This window comes from Oncorhynchus keta, chromosome 5, assembly GCF_023373465.1.
Source record: "Oncorhynchus keta strain PuntledgeMale-10-30-2019 chromosome 5, Oket_V2, whole genome shotgun sequence".
Taxonomy (NCBI): Eukaryota; Metazoa; Chordata; class Actinopteri; order Salmoniformes; family Salmonidae; genus Oncorhynchus; species Oncorhynchus keta.
The window spans coordinates 35,858,037-35,883,036 of NC_068425.1; the positions used below are offsets into that span (position 1 = coordinate 35,858,037).

Consider the following 25,000-nt stretch of genomic DNA (forward strand, 5'->3'; position numbering starts at 1 on the left):
CTATAGGGCTCTGGTCAAAGTAGTGCACTATATAGGGAACAGGACTCTATAGGGCTCTGGTCAAAGTAGTGCACTATATAGGGAACAGTACTCTATTGGGCTCTGGTCAAAGTAGTGCACTATATAGGGAACAGGACTCTATAGGGCTCTGGTCAAAGTAGTGCACTATATAGGGAACAGGACTCTATAGGGCTCTGGTCAAAGTAGTGCACTATAGGGAACAGGACTCTATAGGGCTCTGGTCAAAGTAGTGCACTATATAGGAACAGGACTCTATAGGGCTCTGGTCAAAGTAGTGCACTATATAGGGAACAGGACTCTATAGGGCTCTGGTCAAAGTAGTGCACTATATAGGGAACAGGACTCTATAGGGCTCTGGTCAAAGTAGTGTGTCTATAGGGAACGGGACTCTATGGGCTCTGGTCAAAGTAGTGCACTATATAGGGAACAGGACTCTATAGGGCTCTGGTCAAAGTAGTGCACTATATAGGGAACAGGGCTCCATAGGGCTCTGGTCAAAGTAGTGTGTGTATATAGGGAACAGGACTCTATAGGGCTCTGGTCAAAGTAGTGCACTATATAGGGAACAGGACTCTATAGGGCTCTGGTCAAAGTAGTGCACTATATAGGGAACAGGGCTCTATAGGGCTCTGGTCAAAGTAGTGCACTATATAGGGAACAGGGTCTATAGGGCTCTGGTCAAAGTAGTGCACTATAGGAACAGGGCTCTATAGGGCTCTGGTCAAAGTAGTGCACTATATAGGGAACAGGGCTCTATAGGGCTCTGGTCAAAGTAGTGCAGCCAAGGAGACAGTAGAGAGCGGGCTCAGTCTGTCAATATACCCTAAGTAGCTGAGACACATATAAAACATTTATTTATCGTATAAAACATCTCTGAATGTAAACATTAACAGGATGACAGTTCATCCTGTTAATGTAATGTGCGTGTGCGTGTGTGTGTGTGTGTGTGCGTGTGCGTGTGCGTGTGCGCGTGCGCGTGCGACAAAGCTTTTTGTAACCAATCCAAGAGAGTAAGTTCTGGGAATTGACTGTGAACGTTAAAGGAAATCTTCTTTCTTCTAGTTCATGAATAACTCTCGTTGTCAGGAAACAGGTGTTTTAACAAATCCTCCCAAACAACAACAGCCATGGGAGGAGAAAACCATGTCACAGAAACATCAACGTGAAGGAGACACAACACACCAAACAGCTTGCTGATCCCAGACCAGATTCAACACACCAAACAGCTTGCTGATCCCAGACCAGATTCAACACACCAAACAGCTTGCTGATCCCAGACCAGATTCAACACACCAAACAGCTTGCTGATCCCAGACCAGATTCAACACACCAAACAGCTTGCTGATCCCAGACCAGATTCAACACACCAAACAGCTTGCTGATCCCAGACCAGATTCAACACACCAAACAGCTTGCTGATCCCAGACCAGACACAACACACCAAACAGCTTGCTGATCCCAGACCAGATTCAACACACCAAACAGCTTGCTGATCCCAGACCAGATTCAACACACCAAACAGCTTGCTGATCCCAGACCAGATTCAACACACCAAACAGCTTGCTGATCCCAGACCAGATTCAACACACCAAACAGCTTGCTGATCCCAGACCAGATTCAACACACCAAACAGCTTGCTGATCCCAGACCAGATTCAACACACCAAACAGCTTGCTGATCCCAGACCAGATTCAACACACCAAACAGCTTGCTGATCCCAGACCAGATTCAACACACCAAACAGCTTGCTGATCCCAGACCAGATTCAACACACCAAACAGCTTGCTGATCCCAGACCAGATTCTAGGCAAAAACAGCTTGCTGATCCCAGACCAGATTCAACACACCAAACAGCTTGCTGATCCCAGACCAGATTCAACACACCAAACAGCTTGCTGATCCCAGACCAGATTCAACACACCAAACAGCTTGCTGATCCCAGACCAGATTCAACACACCAAACAGCTTGCTGATCCCAGACCAGATTCTCTGTAAAAACAGCTTGCTGATCCCAGACCAGATTCAACACACCAAACAGCTTGCTGATCCCAGACCAGATTCAACACACCAAACAGCTTGCTGATCCCAGACCAGATTCAACACACCAAACAGCTTGCTGATCCCAGACCAGATTCTATGTAAAAACAGCTTATTAAAAGAAGAAGCTAAATAACAAGGTACAAAAGTAACAAGTTCACTCCCTATAGAGACCCATTAACTCTACTAGAAACCCCTCTCTACTAGAAACCCTCTCTACTAGAAACCCCTCTCTACTAGAAACCCTCTCTACTAGAAACCCCTCTCTACTAGGAACCCCTCTCTACTAGAAACCCTCTCTACTAGAAACCCCTCTCTACTAGAAACCCTCTCTACTAGAAACCCTCTCTACTAGAAACCCTCTCTACTAGAAACCCTCTCTACTAGAAACCCCTCTCTACTAGGAACCCTCTCTACTAGGAACCCCTCTCTACTAGGAACCCCTCTCTACTAGAAACCCCTCTCTACTAGAAACCCCTCTCTACTAGAAACCCCTCTCTACTAGAAACCCCTCTCTACTAGAAACCCCTCTCTACTAGAAACCCCTCTCTACTAGAAACCCCTCTCTACTAGAAACCCCTCTCTACTAGGAACCCCTCTCTACTAGAAACCCCTCTCTACTAGAAACCCCTCTCTACTAGAAACCCCTCTCTACTAGAAACCCCTCTCTACTAGAAACCCCTCTCTACTAGGAACCCCTCTCTACTAGAAACCCCTCTCTACTAGGATCCCCTCTCTACTAGAAACCCCTCTCTACTAGGAACCTCTCTCTACTAGAAACCCCTCTCTACTACGAACCCCTCTCTACTAGAAACCCCTCTCTACTAGAAACCCCTCTCTACTAGGAACCCCTCTCTACTAGGAACCCCTCTCTACTAGGAACCCCTCTCTACTAGAAATCCCTCTCTACTAGGAACCCCTCTCTACTAGAAACCCCTCTCTACTAGAAACCCCTCTCTACTAGGAACCCCTCTCTACTAGAAACCCCTCTCTACTAGGAACCCCTCTCTACTAGGAACCCCTCTCTACTAGAAACCCCTCTCTACCAGGAACCCCTCTCTACTAGGAACCCCTCTCTACTAGAAACCCCTCTCTACTAGGAACCCCTCTCCACTAGAACCCCCTCTCTACTGGGAACCCCTCTCTACTAGGAACCCCTCTCTACTAGGAACCCCTCTCTACTAGAAACCCCTCTCTACTAGGAACCCCTCTCTACTAGGAACCCCTCTCTACTAGAAACCCCTCTCTACTAGGAACCCCTCTCTACTAGGAACCCCTCTCTACTAGGAACCCCTCTCTACTAGGAACCCCTCTCTACTAGGAACCCCTCTCTGCTTCAGTCAGTGTAAACAGTGCTGCTTCAGTCAGTGTTAACAGTGATGCTTCAGTCAGGGTTAACAGTGATGCTTCAGTCAGGGTTAACAGTGCTGCTTCAGTCAGGGTTAACAGTGTTGCTTCAGTCAGGGTTAACAGTGCTGCTTCAGTCAGGGTTAACAGTGATGCTTCAGTCAGGGTTAACAGTGTTGCTTCAGTCAGGGTTAACAGTGCTGCTTCAGTCAGGGTTAACAGTGCTGCTTCAGTCAGGGTTAACAGTGTTGCTTCAGTCAGGGTTAACAGTGATGCTTCAGTCAGGGTTAACAGTGCTGCTTCAGTCAGGGTTAACAGTGCTGCTTCAGTCAGTGTAAACAGTGCTGCTTCAGTCAGTGTTAACAGTGCTGCTTCAGTCAGTGTAAACAGTGATGCTTCAGTCAGTGTTAACAGTGATGCTTCAGTCAGGGTTAACAGTGCTGCTTCAGTCAGTGTTAACAGTGATGCTTCAGTCAGGGTTAACAGTGCTGCTTCAGTCAGTGTTAACAGTGCTGCTTCAGTCAGTGTTAACAGTGATGCTTCAGTCAGTGTTAACAGTGATGCTTCAGTCAGTGTTAACAGTGCTGCTTCAGTCAGTGTTAACAGTGATGCTTCAGTCAGGGTTAACAGTGATGCTTCAGTCAGGGTTAACAGTGCTGCTTCAGTCAGTGTTAACAGTGATGCTTCAGTCAGTGTTAACAGTGATGCTTCAGTCAGTGTTAACAGTGATGCTTCAGTCAGGGTTAACAGTGATGCTTCAGTCAGTGTTAACAGTGCTGCTTCAGTCAGGGTTAACAGTGATGCTTCAGTCAGGGTTAACAGTGCTGCTTCAGTCAGTGTTAACAGTGATGCTTCAGTCAGGGTTAACAGTGCTGCTTCAGTCAGTGTTAACAGTGATGCTTCAGTCAGGGTTAACAGTGATGCTTCAGTCAGTGTTAACAGTGATGCTTCAGTCAGGGTTAACAGTGCTGCTTCAGTCAGTGTTAACAATGCTGCTTCAGTCAGTGTAAACAGTGCTGCTTCAGTCAGTGTTAACAGTGCTGCTTCAGTCAGTGTTAACAGTGCTGCTTCAGTCAGGGTTAACAGTGATGCTTCAGTCAGGGTTAACAGTGCTGCTTCAGTCAGTGTTAACAGTGCTGCTTCAGTCAGTGTTAACAGTGCTGCTTCAGTCAGTGTTAACAGTGCTGCTTCAGTCAGGGTTAACAGTGCTGCTTCAGTCAGTGTTAACAGTGATCCCTATATTGAATGTGCACAGGACATGGAAGTGAAGACGTCTGTTTTAGACAGAAGAGTATATCATGGGGTCAATAGGAGAATGTCAGTTGCAGTATGCATCAGTCTCTTTCTGAAGACCATTCAGTGGTGAGGCTGCTTCAGCCTGGTCCAGCCCACCTTTAACCCCTATAGAAGACCATTCAGTGGTCCAGCCCACCTTTAACCCCTATAGAAGACCATTCAGTGGTGAGGCTGCTTCAGCCTGGTCCAGCCCACCTTTAACCCCTATAGAAGACCTTTCAGTGGTCCAGCCCACCTTTAACCCCTATAGAAGACCGTTCAGTGGTGAGGCTGCTTCAGCCTGGTCCAGCCCACCTTTAACCCCTATAGAAGACCATTCAGTGGTGAGGCTGCTTCAGCCTGGTACAGCCCACCTTTAACCCCTATAGAAGACCATTCAGTGGTCCAGCCCACCTTTAACCCCTATAGAAGACCATTCAGTGGTCCAGCCCACCTTTAACCCCTATAGAAGGCCGTTCAGTGGTGAGGCTGCTTCAGCCTGGTCCAGCCCACCTTTAACCCCTATAGAAGACCGTTCAGTGGTGAGGCTGCTTCAGCCTGGTCCAGCCCACCTTTAACCCCTATAGAAGACCATTCATTGGTGAGGCTGCTTCAGCCTGGTCCAGCCCACCTTTAACCCCTATAGAAGGCCATTCAGTGGTGAGGCTGCTTCAGCCTGGTCCAGCCCACCTTTAACCCCTATAGAAGGCTGTTCAGTGGTGAGGCTGCTTCAGCCTGGTCCAGCCCACCTTTAACCCCTATAGAAGACCATTCAGTGGTCCATCCCACCTTTAACCCCTATAGAAGGCCGTTCAGTGGTGAGGCTGCTTCAGCCTGGTCCAGCCCACCTTTAACCCCTATAGAAGACCATTCAGTGGTGAGGCTGCTTCAGCCTGGTCCAGCCCACCTTTAACCCCTATAGAAGACCATTCAGTGGTCCAGCCCACCTTAACCCCTATAGAAGACCGTTCAGTGGTGAGGCTGCTTCAGCCTGGTTCAGCCCACCTTTAACCCCTATAGAAGACCATTCAGTGGTGAGGCTGCTTCAGCCTGGTCCAGCCCACCTTTAACCCCTATAGAAGACCATTCAGTGGTCCAGCCCACCTTTAACCCCTATAGAAGGCCGTTCAGTGGTGAGGCTGCTTCAGCCTGGTCCAGCCCACCTTTAACCCCTATAGAAGAGCATTCATTGGTGAGGCTGCTTCAGCCTGGTCCAGCCCACCTTTAACCCCTATAGAAGACCATTCAGTGGTGAGGCTGCTTCAGCCTGGTCCAGCCCACCTTTAACCCCTATAGAAGACCATTCAGTGGTGAGGCTGCTTCAGCCTGGTCCAGCCCACCTTTAACCCCTATAGAAGACCATTCAGTGGTGAGGCTGCTTCAGCCTGGTCCAGCCCACCTTTAACCCCTATAGAAGACCATTCAGTGGTGAGGCTGCTTCAGCCTGGTCCAGCCCACCATTAACCCCTATAGAAGACCATTCAGTGGTCCAGCCCACCTTTAACCCCTATAGAAGACCATTCAGTGGTGAGGCTGCTTCAGCCTGGTCCAGCCCACCATTAACCCCTATAGAAGACCATTCAGTGGTCCAGCCCACCTTTAACCCCTATAGAAGGCTGTTCAGTGGTGAGGCTGCTTCAGCCTGGTCCAGCCCACCTTTAACCCCTATAGAAGACCATTCAGTGGTCCAGCCCACCTTTAACCCCTATAGAAGACCATTCAGTGGTGAGGCTGCTTCAGCCTGGTCCAGCCCACCTTTAACCCCTATAGAAGACCATTCAGTGGTCCAGCCCACCTTTAACCCCTATAGAAGACCATTCAGTGGTGAGGCTGCTTCAGCCTGGTCCAGCCCACCATTAACCCCTATAGAAGGCTGTTCAGTGGTGAGGCTGCTTCAGCCTGGTCCAGCCCACCTTAACCCCTATAGAAGACCATTCAGTGGTCCAGCCCACCTTAACCCCTATAGAAGACCATTCAGTGGTCCAGCCCACCTTAACCCCTATAGAAGACCGTTCAGTGGTGAGGCTGCTTCAGCCTGGTTCAGCCCACCTTTAACCCCTATAGAAGACCATTCAGTGGTGAGGCTGCTTCAGCCTGGTCCAGCCCACCTTTAACCCCTATAGAAGGCCGTTCAGTGGTGAGGCTGCTTCAGCCTGGTCCAGCCCACCTTTAACCCCTATAGAAGACCATTCAGTGGTGAGGCTGCTTCAGCCTGGTACAGACAAATCCCAGCACACGCACATACACTCACACACACACATACACCCACATTACTCACCTCTCTCTGAAGCCGGAGCCAGATCAATGAAGCTACGACACTTCTCACCTGAGAGAAAGATAGAGACACAGAGAGAGAGAGAGAGAGAGGGAGGGCGGGAGAGAGAGAGAGAGAGAGAGAGAGAGAGAGAGAGAGAGAGAGAGAGAGAGAGAGAGAGAGAGAGAGAGAGAGAGAGGTACAAGGGCTTTAATATCTGTTAACATAAAGAATTTATACTAATTAAACCTAAAACTGACCTGACCAACACTACACCTCTCTCTTAGGATTTTATTCTCCATAGACAACAGAACCCAGGATGTGACTCTCCATAGACAACAGAACCTAGTAAATAGTCCCAGGATGTGACTCTCCATAGACAACAGAACCTAGTAAATAGTCCCAGGATGTGACTCTCCATAGACAACAGAACCTAGTAAATAGTCTCAGGATGTGACTCTCCATAGACAACAGAACCGAGTAAATAGTCTCAGGATGTGACTCTCCATAGACAACAGAACCTAGTAAATAGTCCCAGGATGTGACTCTCCATAGACAACAGAACCTAGTAAATAGTATCAGGATGTGACTCTCCATAGACAACAGAACCTAGTAAATAGTCCCAGGATGTGACTCTCCATAGACAACAGAACCTAGTAAATAGTCTCAGGATGTGACTCTCCATAGACAACAGAACCTAGTAAATAGTCCCAGGATGTGACTCTCCATAGACAACAGAACCCAGGATGTGACTCTCCATAGACAACAGAACCCAGGATGTGACTCTCCATAGACAACAGAACCTAGTAAATAGTCTCAGGATGTGACTCTCCATAGACAACAGAACCTAGTAAATAGTCCCAGGATGTGACTCTCCATAGACAACAGAACCTAGTAAATAGTCTCAGGATGTGACTCTCCCATAGACAACAGAACCTAGTAAATAGTCTCAGGATGTGACTCTCCATAGACAACAGAACCTAGTAAATAGTCCCAGGATGTGACTCTCCATAGACAACAGAACCTAGTAAATAGTCTCAGGATGTGACTCTCCCATAGACAACAGAACCTAGTAAATAGTCTCAGGATGTGACTCTCCATAGACAACAGAACCTAGTAAATAGTCTCAGGATGTGACTCTCCCATAGACAACAGAACCTAGTAAATAGTCTCAGGATGTGACTCTCCATAGACAACAGAACCTAGTAAATAGTCTCAGGATGTGACTCTCCCATAGACAACAGAACCTCCAGTAAATAGTCCCAGGATGTGACTCTCCATAGACAACAGAACCTAGAAATAGTCCCAGGATGTGACTCTCCATAGACAACAGAACCTAGTAAATAGTCTCAGGATGTGACTCTCCCATAGACAACAGAACCTAGTAAATAGTCTCAGGATGTGACTCTCCATAGACAACAGAACCTAGTAAATAGTCCCAGGATGTGACTCTCCATAGACAACAGAACCTAGTAAATAGTCTCAGGATGTGACTCTCCATAGACAACAGAACCTAGTAAATAGTCTCAGGATGTGACTCTCCATAGACAACAGAACCTAGTAAATAGTCCCAGGATGTGACTCTCCATAGACAACAGAACCTAGTAAATAGTCTCAGGATGTGACTCTCCCATAGACAACAGAACCTAGTAAATAGTCTCAGGATGTGACTCTCCATAGACAACAGAACCTAGTAAATAGTCCCAGGATGTGACTCTCCATAGACAACAGAACCTAGTAAATAGTCTCAGGATGTGACTCTCCATAGACAACAGAACCTAGTAAATAGTCCCAGGATGTGACTCTCCATAGACAACAGAACCTAGTAAATAGTCTCAGGATGTGACTCTCCAGGAACCTGTGTCTCACTCTCCATAGACAACAGAACCTAGTAAATAGTCTCAGGATGTGACTCTCCATAGACAACAGAACCTAGTAAATAGTCCCAGGATGTGACTCTCCATAGACAACAGATGTGTCTCACTCTCCAGAACCTAGACAATGTGACAGAACCCTAGTAAATAGTCTCAGGATGTGACTCTCCATAGACAACAGAACCTAGTAAATAGTCCCAGGATGTGACTCTCCATAGACAACAGAACCTAGTAAATAGTCTCAGGATGTGACTCTCCATAGACAACAGAACCTAGTAAATAGTCTCAGGATGTGACTCTCCAGAACCTAGACAGGATGTGACATAGACAACAGAACCTAGTAAATAGTCTGTGACTCTCCATAGGATGTGACTCTCCAGACAACAGAACCTAGTAAATAGTCCCAGGATGTGACTCTCCCATAGACAACAGAACCTAGTAAATAGTCTCAGGATGTGACTCTCCATAGACAACAGAACCTAGTAAATAGTCCCAGGATGTGACTCTCCATAGACAACAGAACCTAGTAAATAGTCTCAGGATGTGACTCTCCATAGACAACAGAACCTAGTAAATAGTCCCAGGATGTGACTCTCCATAGACAACAGAACCTAGTAAATAGTCCCAGGATGTGACTCTCCATAGACAACAGAACCTAGTAAATAGTCTCAGGATGTGACTCTCCATAGACAACAGAACCTAGTAAATAGTCTCAGGATGTGACTCTCCATAGACAACAGAACCTAGTATGTGACTCTCCATAGACAACAGAACCTAGTAAATAGTCCCAGGATGTGACTCTCCATAGACAACAGAACCTAGTAAATAGTCTCAGGATGTGACTCTCCATAGACAACAGAACCTAGTAAATAGTCTCAGGATGTGACTCTCCATAGACAACAGAACAGAACTATGTGACTCTCCATAGACAACAGAACCTAGTAAATAGTCTCAGGATGTGACTCTCCATAGACAACAGAACCTAGGATGTGACTCTCCATAGACAACAGAACCTAGTAAATAGTCTCAGGATGTGACTCTCCCATAGACAACAGAACCTAGTAAATAGTCTCAGGATGTGACTCTCCATAGACAACAGAACCTAGTAAATAGTCTCAGGATGTGACTCTCCCATAGACAACAGAACCTAGTAAATAGTCTCAGGATGTGACTCTCCATAGACAACAGAACCTAGTAAATAGTCTCAGGATGTGACTCTCCCATAGACAACAGAACCTAGTAAATAGTCCCAGGATGTGACTCTCCATAGACAACAGAACCCAGGATGTGACTCTCCATAGACAACAGAACCCAGGATGTGACTCTCCATAGACAACAGAACCTAGTAAATAGTCTCAGGATGTGACTCTCCATAGACAACAGAACCTAGTAAATAGTCCCAGGATGTGACTCTCCATAGACAACAGAACCTAGTAAATAGTCTCAGGATGTGACTCTCCCATAGACAACAGAACCTAGTAAATAGTCTCAGGATGTGACTCTCCATAGACAACAGAACCTAGTAAATAGTCCCAGGATGTGACTCTCCATAGACAACAGAACCTAGTAAATAGTCCCAGGATGTGACTCTCCCATAGACAACAGAACCTAGTAAATAGTCTCAGGATGTGACTCTCCATAGACAACAGAACCTAGTAAATAGTCCCAGGATGTGACTCTCCATAGACAACAGAACCTAGTAAATAGTCTCAGGATGTGACTCTCCATAGACAACAGAACCTAGTAAATAGTCTCAGGATGTGACTCTCCATAGACAACAGAACCTAGTAAATAGTCCCAGGATGTGACTCTCCATAGACAACAGAACCTAGTAAATAGTCTCAGGATGTGACTCTCCATAGACAACAGAACCTAGTAAATAGTCCCAGGATGTGACTCTCCATAGACAACAGAACCTAGTAAATAGTCCCAGGATGTGACTCTCCATAGACAACAGAACCTAGTAAATAGTCTCAGGATGTGACTCTCCATAGACAACAGAACCTAGTAAATAGTCTCAGGATGTGACTCTCCATAGACAACAGAACCTAGTAAATAGTCTCAGGATGTGACTCTCCATAGACAACAGAACCTAGTAAATAGTCTCAGGATGTGACTCTCCATAGACAACAGAACCTAGTAAATAGTCTCAGGATGTGACTCTCCAGGATGTAAATAGTCCCAGGATGTGACTCTCCATAGACAACAGAACCTAGTAAATAGTCTCAGGATGTGACTCTCCATAGACAACAGAACCTAGTAAATAGTCTCAGGATGTGACTCTCCATAGACAACAGAACCTAGTAAATAGTCTCAGGATGTGACTCTCCATAGACAACAGAACCTAGTAAATAGTCTCAGGATGTGACTCTCCATAGACAACAGAACCTAGTAAATAGTCTCAGGATGTGACTCTCCATAGACAACAGAACCTAGTAAATAGTCTCAGGATGTGACTCTCCATAGACAACAGAACCTAGTAAATAGTCTCAGGATGTGACTCTCCATAGACAACAGAACCTAGTAAATAGTCTCAGGATGTGACTCTCCATAGACAACAGAACCTAGTAAATAGTCTCAGGATGTGACTCTCCATAGACAACAGAACCTAGTAAATAGTCTCAGGATGTGACTCTCCATAGACAACAGAACCTAGTAAATAGTCCCAGGATGTGACTCTCCATAGACAACAGAACCTAGTAAATAGTCTCAGGATGTGACTCTCCATAGACAACAGAACCTAGTAAATAGTCCCAGGATGTGACTCTCCATAGACAACAGAACCTAGTAAATAGTCTCAGGATGTGACTCTCCATAGACAACAGAACCTAGTAAATAGTCTCAGGATGTGACTCTCCATAGACAACAGAACCTAGTAAATAGTCTCAGGATGTGACTCTCCATAGACAACAGAACCTAGTAAATAGTCCCAGGATGTGACTCTCCATAGACAACAGAACCTAGTAAATAGTCTCAGGATGTGCTTCTCCATAGACAACAGAACTTAGTAAATAGTCTCAGGATGTGATTCTCCATAGACAACAGAACCTAGTAAATAGTCCCAGGATGTGACTCTCCATAGACAACAGAACCTAGTAAATAGTCCCAGGATGTGACTCTCCATAGACAACAGAACCTAGTAAATAGTCCCAGGATGTGACTCTCCATAGACAGTACACAACACAGTAAAGAGTTTAAATATTAAAAGTCTAGGATTCTATCTGAATGTGTTTTGTCAGCTATGTACCTTTTAAAGGCAATGTTCCTGCTCTTCCCCGGAGCCCCGCATTCACAGTAAATGCTGCATGTGTCGACTCCATCTGGAGTTTATTTTAAATGGAGCGTAGCGATGGGATTGAATCCCAGACCTTATTCTCCATTGACAACAGAACATAGTAATTCCTTTTAAATGGCAAGAAGCTGACAAAGCACAAAGGGATTAAATCCCAGGCCTTATTCTCCATTGACAAATCAACATAGTCCATAATAAAAATATTTAGCAAACACTTGTGGAGGACAAAGCCTAGGACAGATTGTTTTGGGGGAGTCTGCCAGAAGAGTTTCAATTCAGAGTTTTAAAGAACTTTTTGAAGAAAGGGATATTGTTAACGACAAAGAGAGCAGCTGGAATTAAATCTGGATGAATGGGACTGGATGAAAAACACTGAACTTCAGACTGGAAAAGTGTGTGTGTGTGTGAGAGAGAGAGAGTCACACACCCACACACTCGATGCAACAAGGTATTTCTCGATGCAACAAGGTATTTTCTCTCTCTCTCTCTCTCTCTCTCTCTCTCTCTCTCTCTCTCTCTCTCTCTCTCTCTCTCTCTCTCTCTCTCTCTCTCTCTCTCTCTCTCTCTCTCTCTCTCTCTCTCTCTCTCTCTCTCTGAGCTGAGCTGATCCTGGACCTGTCTAAAGGTACCTTCTACAACTATAGTATCTTGTAAACATGTCTGGAAGTTAATCACTAATGGAACAGGTTGATGTAATGGACCGAGCTCGTTATGGGTTCATTAGTTAATTGATGGTCGTTATGGGTTCATTAGTTAATTGATGGTCGTTATGGGTTCATTAGTTAATTGATGATCGTTATGGGTTCATTAGTTAATTGATGGTCGTTATGGGTTCATTAGTTAATTGATGGTCGTTATGGGTTCATTAGTTAATTGATGGTCGTTATGGGTTCATTAGTTAATTGATGGTCGTTATGGGTTCATTAGTTAATTAATGGTCGTTATGGGTTCATTAGTCAATTGATGGTCGTTATGGGTTCATTAGTTAATTGATGATCGTTATGGGTTCATTAGTCAATTGATGGTCGTTATGGGTTCATTAGTCAATTGATGGTCGTTATGGGTTCATTAGTTAATTGATGATCGTTATGGGTTCATTAGACAATTGATGGTCTTTATGGGTTCATTAGTTAATTGATGATCGTTATGGGTTCATTAGTCAATTGATGGTCGTTATGGGTTCATTAGTTAATTGATGGTCGTTAAGGGTTCATTAGTCAATTGGTGGTCGTTATGGGTTCATTAGTTAATTGATGGTTGTTATGGGTTCATTAGTTAATTGATGGTCGTTATGGGTTCATTAGTTAATTGATGGTTGTTATGGGTTCATTAGTTAATTGATGGTCGTTATGGGCTCATTAGTTAATTGATGATCGTTATGGGTTCATTAGTTAATTGATGGTCGTTATGGGTTCATTAGTTAATTGATGGTCGTTATGGGTTCATTAGTTAATTGATGGTCGTTATGGGTTCATTAGTTAATTGATGGTCGTTATGGGTTCATTAGTTAATTGATGGTCGTTATGGGTTCATTAGTTAATTTATGGTCGTTATGGGTTCATTAGTTAATTGATGGTCGTTATGGGTTCATTAGTTAATTGATGGCCGTTATGGGTTCATTAGTTAATTGATGGTCGTTATGGGTTCATTAGTTAATTGATGGTCGTTATGGGTTCATTAGTTAATTGATGGTCGTTATGGGTTCATTAGTTAATTGATGGTCGTTATGGGTTCATTAGTTAATTGATGGTCGTTATGGGTTCATTAGTTAATTTATGGTCGTTATGGGTTCATTAGTTAATTGATGGTCGTTATGGGTTCATTAGTTAATTGATGGCCGTTATGGGTTCATTAGTTAATTGATGGTCGTTATGGGTTCATTAGTTAATTGATGGTCGTTATGGGTTCATTAGTTAATTGATGGTCGTTATGGGCTCATTAGTTAATTGATGATCGTTATGGGTTCATTAGTTAATTGATGGTCGTTATGGGTTCATTAGTTAATTGATGGTCGTTATGGGTTCATTAGTTAATTGATGGTCGTTATGGGTTCATTAGTTAATTGATGGTCGTTATGGGTTCATTAGTTAATTGATGGTCGTTATGGGCTCATTAGTTAATTGATGATCGTTATGGGTTCATTAGTTAATTGATGGTCGTTATGGGTTCATTAGTTAATTAATGGTCGTTATGGGTTCATTAGTTAATTGATGGTCGTTATGGGTTCATTAGTTAATTGATGGTCGTTATGGGTTCATTAGTTAATTGATGGTCGTTATGGAGGTTCGTTAAACGATAACAGCTCTGTCTGTCATCCCTGTAGGATTTGATTGTTCCTCTCTCTCTCAGTGGGCACACACACGGGGTCTGGCACAGTTACCACATAACCAACGGTTAGGGATGACGACCGTCGTGAAAATAAACAGCCATAACAGTTTTTGTGGAACGAACAGCTGACTGGAGACGGGATGGAAGGGAATTTGTGCTACTTCCCTCTCCTCACTGATCTGATCTGATATTGACTACACTATCTAGCTACTTCCCTCTCCTCACTGACCTGATATTGACTACACTATCTAGCTACTTCCCTCTCCTCACTGACCTGATATTGACTACACTATCTAGCTACTTCCCTCTCCTCACTGACCTGATATTGACTACACTATCTAGCTACTTCCCTATCCTCACAGATCTGATATTGACTACACTATCTAGCTACTTCCCTCTCCTCACTGACCTGATATTGACTACACTATCTAGCTACTTCCCTATCCTCACTGATCTGATATTGACTACACTATCTAGCTACTTCCCTATCCTCACAGATCTGATATTGACTACACTATCTAGCTACTTCCCTCTCCTCACTGACCTGATATTGACTACACTATCTAGCTACTTCCCTCTCCTTTCTGATCTGATATTGACTACATTATCTAGCTACTTCCCTCTCTTTACAGCTGGAGAGTAATGCTCAGCAAGCGGGAGAGAAGGACACTGTCCCCTTGTTGTTGTGTTGCCATCTTGCAGCTCAAACTGTCCCCGCTGTGTAGTCGACTGTATCATGGTGACATCCAGATGGTGACGACCAATACTACACGCTGCTATCCCATTGGAAAGGAAATCAAGTGGGATGGAACAAACCAAGTGGGATGGAACCAATCAAGGGGGATGGAACAAACCAAGTGGGATGGAACAAATCAAGTGGGATGGAACAAATCAAGTGGGATGGAACCAATCAAGTGGGATGGAACCAATCAAGGGGGATGGAACAAACCAAGTGGGATGGAACAAATCAAGTGGGATGGAACAAACCAAGTGGGATGGAACAAATCAAGTGGGATGGAACAAATCAAGGGGATGGAACCAATCAAGGGGGATGGAACAAACCAAGTGGGATGGAACAAATCAAGTGGGATGGAACCAATCAAGGGGGATGGAACAAACCAAGTGGGATGGAACAAATCAAGTGGGATGGAACCAATCAAGTGGGATGGAACAAATCAAGTGGGATGGAACCAATCAAGTGGGATGGAACAAATCCCATCTCTTCCCTCTGCTCAAACTTTCTCCAACCTATCTCCTGATTCTGCCTCCTCAACCCTCCTCTCCTCCCTTACTGCATCCTTTGACTCTCTATGTCCCCTATCCTCCAGGCCGGCTCGGTCCTCCCCTCCCGCTCCGTGGCTCGACGACTCATTGCGAGCTCACAGAACAGGGCTCCGGGCAGCCGAGCGGAAATGGAGGAAAACTCGCCTCCCTGCGGACCTGGCATCCTTTCACTCCCTCCTCTCTACATTTTCCTCCTCTGTCTCTGCTGCTAAAGCCACTTTCTACCATTCTAAATTCCAAGCATCTGCCTCTAACCCTAGGAAGCTCTTTGCCACCTTCTCCTCCCTCCTGAATCCCCCCTCCTCCCTCTCTGCAGATGACTTCGTCAACCATTTTGAAAAGAAGGTCGATGACATCCGATCCTCGTTTGCTAAGTCAAACGACACCGCTGGTTCTGCTCACACTGCCCTACCCTATGCTCTGACCTCTTTCTCCCCTCTCTCTCCAGATGAAATCTCGCGTCTTGTGACGGCCGGCCGCCCAACAACCTGCCCGCTTGACCCTATCCCCTCCTCTCTTCTCCAGACCATTTCCGGAGACCTTCTCCCTTACCTCACCTCGCTCATCAACTCATCCCTGACCGCTGGCTACGTCCCTCCCGTCTTCAAGAGAGCGAGAGTTGCACCCCTTCTGAAAAAACCTACACTCGATCCCTCCGATGTCAACAACTACAGACCAGTATCCCTTCTCTCTTTTCTCTCCAAAACTCTTGAGCGTGCCGTCCTTGGCCAGCTCTACCGCTATCTCTCTCAGAATGACCTTCTTGATCCAAATCAGTCAGGTTTCAAGACTAGTCATTCAACTGAGACTGCTCTTCTCTGTATCACGGAGGCGCTCCGCACTGCTAAAGCTAACTCTCTCTCCTCTGCTCTCATCCTTCTAGACTTATCGGCTGCCTTCGATACTGTGAACCATCAGATCCTCCTCTCCACCCTCTCCGAGTTGGGCATCTCCGGCGCGGCCCACGCTTGGATTGCGTCCTACCTGACAGGTCGCTCCTACCAGGTGGCGTGGCGAGAATCTGTCTCCTCACCACGCGCTCTCACCACTGGTGTCCCCCAGGGCTCTGTTCTAGGCCCTCTCTTATTCTCGCTATACACCAAGTCACTTGGCTCTGTCATAACCTCACATGGTCTCTCCTATCATTGCTATGCAGACGACACACAATTAATCTTCTCCTTTCCCCTTCTGATGACCAGGTGGCGAATCGCATCTCTGCATGTCTGGCAGACATATCAGTGTGGATGACGGATCACCACCTCAAGCTGAACCTCAGCAAGACGGAGCTCCTCTTCCTCCCGGGGAAGGACTGCCCGTTCCATGATCTCGCCATCACGGTTGACAACTCCATTGTGTCCTCCTCCCAGAGCGCTAAGAACCTTGGCGTGATCCTGGACAACACCCTGACGTTCTCAACTAACATCAAGGCGGTGTCCCGTTCCTGTAGGTTCATGCTCTACAACATCCGCAGAGTACGACCCTGCCTCACACAGGAAGCGGCGCAGGTCCTAATCCAGGCACTTGTCATCTCCCGTCTTGATTACTGCAACTCGCTGTTGGCTGGGCTCCCTGCCTGTGCCATTAAACCCCTACAACTCATCCAGAACGCCGCAGCCCGTCTGGTGTTCAACCTTCCCAAGTTCTCTCACGTCACCCCGCTCATCCGCTCTCTCCACTGGCTTCCAGTTGAAGCTCGCATCCGCTACAAGACCATGGTGCTCGCCTACGGAGCTGTGAGGGGAACGGCACCTCAGTACCTCCAGGCTCTGATCAGGCCCTACACCCAAACAAGGACACTGCGTTCATCCACCTCTGGCCTGCTCGCCTCCCTACCACTGAGGAAGTACAGTTCCCGCTCAGCCCAGTCAAAACTGTTCGCTGCTCTGGCCCCCAATGGTGGAACAAACTCCCTCACGACGCCAGGACAGCGGAGTCAATCACCACCTTCCGGAGACACCTGAAACCCCACCTCTTCAAGGAATACCTAGGATAGGGTAAGTAAGGGTAAGTAATCCTTCTCCCCCCCCAACAATATTTAGATGCAAGTGGCTGTTCCACTGGTTGTCATAGGTGTTTGCACCAATTTGTAAGTCGCTCTGGATAAGAGCGTCTGCTAAATGACTTAAATGTGAATGTAAGTGGGATGGAACAAATCAAGGGGGATGGAACCAATCAAGTGGGATGGAACCAATCAAGTGGTCTGGAACAAATCAAGGGGGATGGAACCAAATCAAGGGGGATGGAACCAATCAAGTGGGATGGAACCAATCAAGTGGGATGGACCAAATCAAGTGGGATGGAACCAATCAAGTGGGATGGAACAAATCAAGTGGGATGGAACAAACCAAGTGGGATGGAACAAACCAAGTGGGATGGAACAAATCAAGTGGGATGGAACAAATCAAGTGGGATGGAACAAATCAAGGGGGATGGAACCAATCAAGTGGGATGGAACCAATCAAGTGGGCTGGAACAAATCAAGGGGATGGAACCAAATCAAAGGGGATGGAACCAATCAAGTGGGATGGAACCAATCAAGTGGGATGGACCAAATCAAGGGGGATGGAACCAATCAAGTGGGATGGAACCAATCAAGGGGGATGGAACCAATCAAGTGGGATGGAACTCACGTCGGCAAGTACCTGGATAAAACACCGTTCCACTGGTCATTTGCACCGGCTGGTATCTCAGCTGCGTGACAGGCATACGGCATAAGGTTAGCAGAGTTGTTAGGGTCAGGGTTAGGCATAAGGTTAGCAGAGTGGTTAGGGTCAGGGTTAGGCATAAGGTTAGCAGAGTGGTTAGGGTCAGGGTTAGGCATAAGGTTAGCAGAGTGGTTAGGGTCAGGGTTAGGCATAAGGTTAGCAGAGTGGTTAGGGTCAGGGTTAGGCATAAGGTTAGCAGAGTGGTTAGGGTCGGGGTTAGGCATAAGGTTAGCAGAGTGGTTGGGGTCGGGGTTAGGCATAAGGTTAGCAGAGTGGTTAGGGTCAGGGTTAGGCATAAGGTTAGCAGAGTGGTTAGGGTCAGGGTTAGGCATAAGGTTAGCAGAGTGGTTAGGGTCAGGGTTAGGCATAAGGTTAGCAGAGTGGTTAGGGTCAGGGTTAGGCATTAGGTTAGCATAGTGGTTAGGGTCGGGGTTAGGCATAAGGTTAGCAGAGTGGTTAGGGTCAGGGTTAGGCATAAGGTTAGCAGAGTGGTTAGGGTCAGGGTTAGGCATTAGGTTAGCAGAGTGGTTAGGGTCAGGGTTAGGCATAAGGTTAGCAGAGTGGTTAGGGTCAGGGTTAGGCATAAGGTTAGCAGAGTGGTTATGGTCAGGGTTAAGGCTTTGGTTAGGTTAGCAGAGTGGTTATGGTCAGGGTTAAGGCTTGGGTTAGGTTAGCAGAGTGGTTATGGTCAGGGTTAAGGCTTGGGTTAGGTTAGCAGAGTGGTTATGGTCAGGGTTAAGGCTTGGGTTAGGTTAGCAGAGTGGTTATGGTCAGGGTTAAGGCTTGGGTTAGGTTAGCAGAGTGGTTAGGGTCAGGGTTAAGGCTTGGGTTAGGTTAGCAGAGTGGTTATGGTCAGGGTTAAGGCTTGGGTTAGGTTAGCAGAGTGGTTAGGGTCAGGGTTAAGGCATAAGGTTAGCAGAGTGGTTAGGGTCGGGGTTAAGGCTTGGGTTAGGTTAGCAGAGTGGTTATGGTCAGGGTTAAGGCTTGGGTTAGGTTAGCAGAGTGGTTATGGTCAGGGTTAAGGCTTGGGTTAGGTTAGCAGAGTGGTTATGGTCAGGGTTAGGCATAAGGTTAGCAGAGTGGTTATGGTCAGGGTTAAGGCTTGGGTTAGGTTAGCAGAGTGGTTATGGTCAGGGTTAAGGCTTGGGTTAGGTTAGCAGAGTGGTTAGGGTCAGGGTTAAGGCATAAGGTTAGCAGAGTGGTTATGGTCAGGGTTAAGGCTTGGGTTAGGTTAGCAGAGTGGTTAGGGTCAGGGTTAAGGCTTGGGTTAGGTTAGCAGAGTGGTTATGGTCAGGGTTAAGGCTTGGGTTGGGTTAGCAGAGTGGTTATGGTCAGGGTTAAGGCTTGGGTTAGGTTAGCAGAGTGGTTATGGTCAGGGTTAAGGCTTGGGTTAGGTTAGCAGAGTGGTTAGGGTCGGGGTTAGGCATAAGGTTAGCAGAGTGGTTATGGTCAGGGTTACGGCTTGGGTTAGGTTAGCAGAGTGGTTAGGGTCAGGGTTAAGGCTTGGGTTAGGTTTGATACAATCAGAAGGACTTGGCCAGATAGTGCTCACCAGGCTACATTGGCTTCCACAGCTCCCATAAAGCTCTGCCTGTGTGTGTGTGTTCGTCTCTCCCTTTCTTTCTTTCTTTCTTTCTTTCTTTCTTTCTTTCTTTCTTTCTTATCTCTCTCTCACACACACAATCTCTCTCTCTCTCTCTCTCCCTCTCTCTCTCTCTCTCTCTCTCTCTCTCTCTCTCTCTCTGAGAAACACATATTCTGAGGCCACCTTTATTGTAGCTGGGGACTTTAATAAAGGAAATCTGAGAAACAAAACGCTACCGAAATTCTATCAACACATCTTCTGTGCTACATGCAACACCATCTCTTGACCATTGCCACTCTCCATTCTGGGATGGCTACAAGACCCTCCCCCCGCCCTCCCTTTGGCAAATCAGATCATACCTCCGTTCTGGGATGGCTACAAGGCCCTCCCCCTGCCCTCCCTTTGTCAAATCAGATCATACCTCCGTTCTGGGATGGCTACAAGGCCCTCCCCCTGCTCTCCCTTTGGCAAATCAGATCATACCTCCGTTCTGGGATGGCTACAAGACCCTCCCCCTGCCCTCCCTTTGGCAAATCAGATCATACCTCCGTTCTGGGATGGCTACAAGACCCTCCCCCTGCCCTCCCTTTGGCAAATCAGATCATACCTCCATTCTGGGGTTGGCTACAAGACCCTCCCCAACCCTCTCTATGGCAAATCAGATCATACCTCCATTCTGGGGTTGGCTACAAGACCCTCCCCCACCCTCTCTATGGCAAATCAGATCATACCTCCATTCTGCTGCTTCCCTCATATAAGCAGAAACTCAAACAGGAAGTTACCATGGTAAGGACTGTTCAACGTTGATCTGACCAATCGGAATCTATGCTTCAAGATTGTTTTGCCCATCAGAGGCTGGGAAATGTTCCGGGGTCGCCTCTGAAAATAGTATCGACGTATACACTGACTCGATGACTGAATTCATCAGGAAATGTATAGAGGATGTTGTTCGCACTGTCGCGATTAGATTAGGCAGCATTTGTGCAAAAACTGAAAGCGCGAACCACCACATTTAACCACGGCAAGGTGACTAGGAACGTGGACGAGTACACGCATACATACACAGGGTAGTCTAGTGGTTAGAGCGTTGGACTAGTAACCGAAAGGTTGCAAGTTCAAATCCCCGAACTGACAAGGTACAAATCTGTTGTTATGCCCCTGAACAGGCAGTTAACCCACTGTTCCTAGGCCGTCATTGAAAATAAGAATTTGTTCTTAACTGACTTGCCTAGTTAAATAAAGGTTAAAAAAAATCAAATAAATAAAAACACACCCTGCCTGCTTGCCTGCCTGGCAGATAACATAGGACAGCTGTGTGTGGAATGACCTCCGTAAGACAATAGAAGAGGCAAAATGACAGACCAGGGACAAAGTGGAGTCGCAACTCAACGGCTCAGACACAATACGTATGTGGCAGGGATCCCAGACAATCACAGATTATAAAGGGAAAGTCAACCGCGATGCGGAACCATTGTTTCTTTCCTCAAGAGAGCGAAGGTAACTGAACTAAATGACTATCGCCCTTCTGTCATCATGAAGTACTTTCAGAGACTAGTTATGGATCATATCACCTCCACCTTACCCTGACATCCTAGACCCACTGCAATTCGCAATAACGCCCCAACAGATCCATGGACGACGTTGCATTGCACACTGACAATATCCCACCTGGACAAGACAAATACCTAGGTAAGAAAACTGTTCATCAACTACAGCTCAGTCTTCCAACACCATAGTGGCTCTCCAAGCTCATCACTAAGCTCAGGGTTCTGGGTCTAAACCCCTCCCTGTGCAACTGGGTCCTGGACTTCCTGACGGCCCGACCCCCCGGTGGTGAAGGTAGGAAACAACACCTCCACTACACTGATCCTCAAAATGGGTGTCCCACAGGGGTGCGTGCTCAGCCCCCTCCTGTACTCCCTGTTCACCCATGACTTCATGGCCACGCACGTCTCCAACTCAATCATCAAGTTTGTTGACGACACAATAGTGGTAGACCTGATTACCAATAACGATGTCACAACCTAAGGGCAGGAGGTGACAGCCCTGGCAGAGTGGTGCCAACAAAATAACCTCTACCTCAACATCAACAAAACGAAGGGGCTGATCGTGAACTTCAGGAGACAGCAGAGAGAGCACTCCCCCATCCACATTGACGGGGCTGCAGTGGAGAGGGTGAAAAACGTCATATTACTCAGCACATCCCTGTCAACCGAAATGGTCCCTTCACACAGATAGTAGGCTCAATGAGCGCTTCTTCAACCTCAGAAGGCTGAAGAAATTAGTTTTGGGCCCTAAGACCCTCACAAATGTATATATATGCAGCATTGAGAGCATTCTGATGAAGATGAAATCTCGCGTCTTGTGACGGCCGGCCGCCCAACAACCTGCCCGCTTGACCCTATCCCCTCCTCTCTTCTCCAGACCATTTCCGGAGACCTTCTCCCTTACCTCACCTCGCTCATCAACTCATCCCTGACCGCTGGCTACGTCCCTTCCGTCTTCAAGAGAGCGAGAGTTGCACCCCTTCTGAAAAAACCTACACTCGATCCCTCCGATGTCAACAACTACAGACCAGTATGCCTTCTTTCTTTTCTCTCCAAAACTCTTGAACGTGTTTCCTTGGCCAGCTCTCCCGCTATCTCTCTCAGAATGACCTTTTTGATCCAAATCAGTCAGGTTTCAAGACTAGTCATTCAACTGAGACTGCTCTTCTCTGTATCACGGAGGCGCTCCGCACTGCTAAAGCTAACTCTCTCTCCTCTGCTCTCATCCTTCTAGACCTATCGGCTGCCTTCGATACTGTGAACCATCAGATCCTCCTCTCCACCCTCTCCGAGTTGGGCATCTCCTCGCTAGCCCACGCTTGGTTGCGTCCTACCTGACAGGTCGCTCCTACCAGGTGGCGTGGCAAAATCTGTCTCTCACCACGCGCTCTCACCACTGGTGTCCCCAGGGCTCTGTTCTAGGCCCTCTCCTATTCTCGCTATACACCAAGTCACTTGGCTCTGTCATAACCTCACATGGTCTCTCCTATCATTGCTAACTGCAGACGCCACACAATTAATCTTCTCCTTTCCCCTTCTGATGACCATGTGGCGAATCGCATCTCTGCATGTCTGGCAGACATATCAGTGTGGATGACGGATCACCACCTGGTTGAACCTCGGCAAGACGGAGCTGCTCTTCCTCCCTGGGATGGCTGGGCTCCCTGCCTGTGCCATTAAACCCCTCAACTCATCCAGAACGCCGCAGCCCGTCTGGTGTTCAACCTTCCCAAGTTCTCTCACGTACCCCGCTCCTCCGCTCTCTCCACTGGCTTCCAGTTGAAGCTCAACCGCTACAAGACCATGGTGCTTGCCTACAGAGCTGTGAGGGGAACAGCACCTGGTACCTCCAGGCTCTGATCAGGCCCTACACCCAAACAAGGGCACTGCAACATCCACCTCTGAAATGCCTGCTCGCCTCCCTACCACTGAGGAAGTACAGTTTCCGCTCAGCCCAGTCAAAACTGTTCGCTGCTCTGGCCCCCTGGTGGAACAAACTCCTCACGACGCCAGGACAGCGGAGTCAATCACCACCTTCCAGAGACACCTGAAACCCCACCTCTTTAAGGAATACCTAGGATAGGATAAAGTAATCCCCTCTCACCCCCCTTAAAATATTTAGATGCACTATTGTAAAGTGGCTGTTCCACTGGATGTCATAAGGTGAATGCACAATTTGTAAGTCGCTTGGATAAGAGCGTCTTCTAAATGACTTAAATGTAAATGTAATTCTGTCAGGCTGTGTCATCACCTAGTACCTGGCAAATAGCATTGTCCGCAACCTCAGTGCGGTCAGCCCAACACATCATTGGGGAAACACTGACAGAACACCTACTCCACCTTGTGTCACAGGGAGGCCAAGAAGATCATCAAGGACCTCAGCCAACCTGGTTAGCCACAGCTCTGTTCAACCTACCTGGTTAAATAAAGGTGTTACCATCTAGTAGTAGTAAATCAAATTACATTTTATTGGTCACATACACATGCGTAGCGATATCTAACAAGTAATATCTAACAATTTCACAACAAATACCTAATACACGCTAATCTAAGTAAAGGAATGGAATAAAAATATATAAATATGTGGATGAGCAATGTCAAAGCTGAGACTGAAAACAGCTTCTATACCATCAGACTGTTAAACATTCACCGCTCGCCGGTTTCCTCCGAGTACCCTGCCCTGGTTAACCGTAGTCACTGTTTCTAGCCGGTTTCCTCCCGTTACTCTACCCTGGTTAATTAGAAACTGCTTTGCCCTGTGTATATAGAGTCATTGAACACAGGTCACTTTAGTAATGTTTACATACGGCTATACCTACTTCATATGAACTGTGTTCTAGTCTTAGACACCTGTTTATATATAAGGGTGTGTATCGACAGTATGGACAGTGTATGAATAGAAACGGTGTTTGATCTGCAGTGTGTTTCTAGCCTCAACAGTGCAGTATAATACCTAGCAATACAAAACGACATAATAAAAAAAAAAGTAATAAAACAAAGAAATGAAATATATATTCAAGACCCTGTCATTGCTCAGTCTGCCATTTTCGACATTTCTTTCGTTTTACATTGTGCATTATGTGCCTGTTGTTCTGTAATAGCTTGGTATTACTGCACCGTTGGAGCTAGAAACGCAAGCATTCCTCTGCACCTGTGATAACGTCTGCTCATCTGTGTATGGACCAATACACGTTGATTTAAATCGATTTCTGAGTCTGAGAGTAAAACCTGTTGTTGAAGTGAACGATTAGCTCATGTAAGTTTACGTACCACGGGAGATATTGACGAGGGAGTGTGTGTGCAGCATTCATACACGTCGTAGATCAACCAATGTGAGAATGTTCAGCCTAAGTATCACTGTTAATTCAATAAAGTCCGATATTAATAACTAATAACTGTCTGATTGTTCTGGTCGTAATATTCTGAATTGAGCCTATAGAAGACAATATAC

General features: G+C 46.5%; 1 protein-coding gene across 1 annotated transcript in view; it reads right to left on the minus strand.

Moving 5' to 3' along the window:
• Nucleotides 1-25,000, minus strand: part of LOC118383545 (germ cell-specific gene 1-like protein) — a 40,574-nt gene that overhangs the window by 14,465 nt on the left and 1,109 nt on the right. The window contains exon 2 of the mRNA XM_052520031.1: nucleotides 6,959-7,006. Coding sequence (XP_052375991.1) covers nucleotides 6,959-7,006 — 48 coding nt within the window. The remainder of the gene's footprint in view (nucleotides 1-6,958; nucleotides 7,007-25,000) is intronic.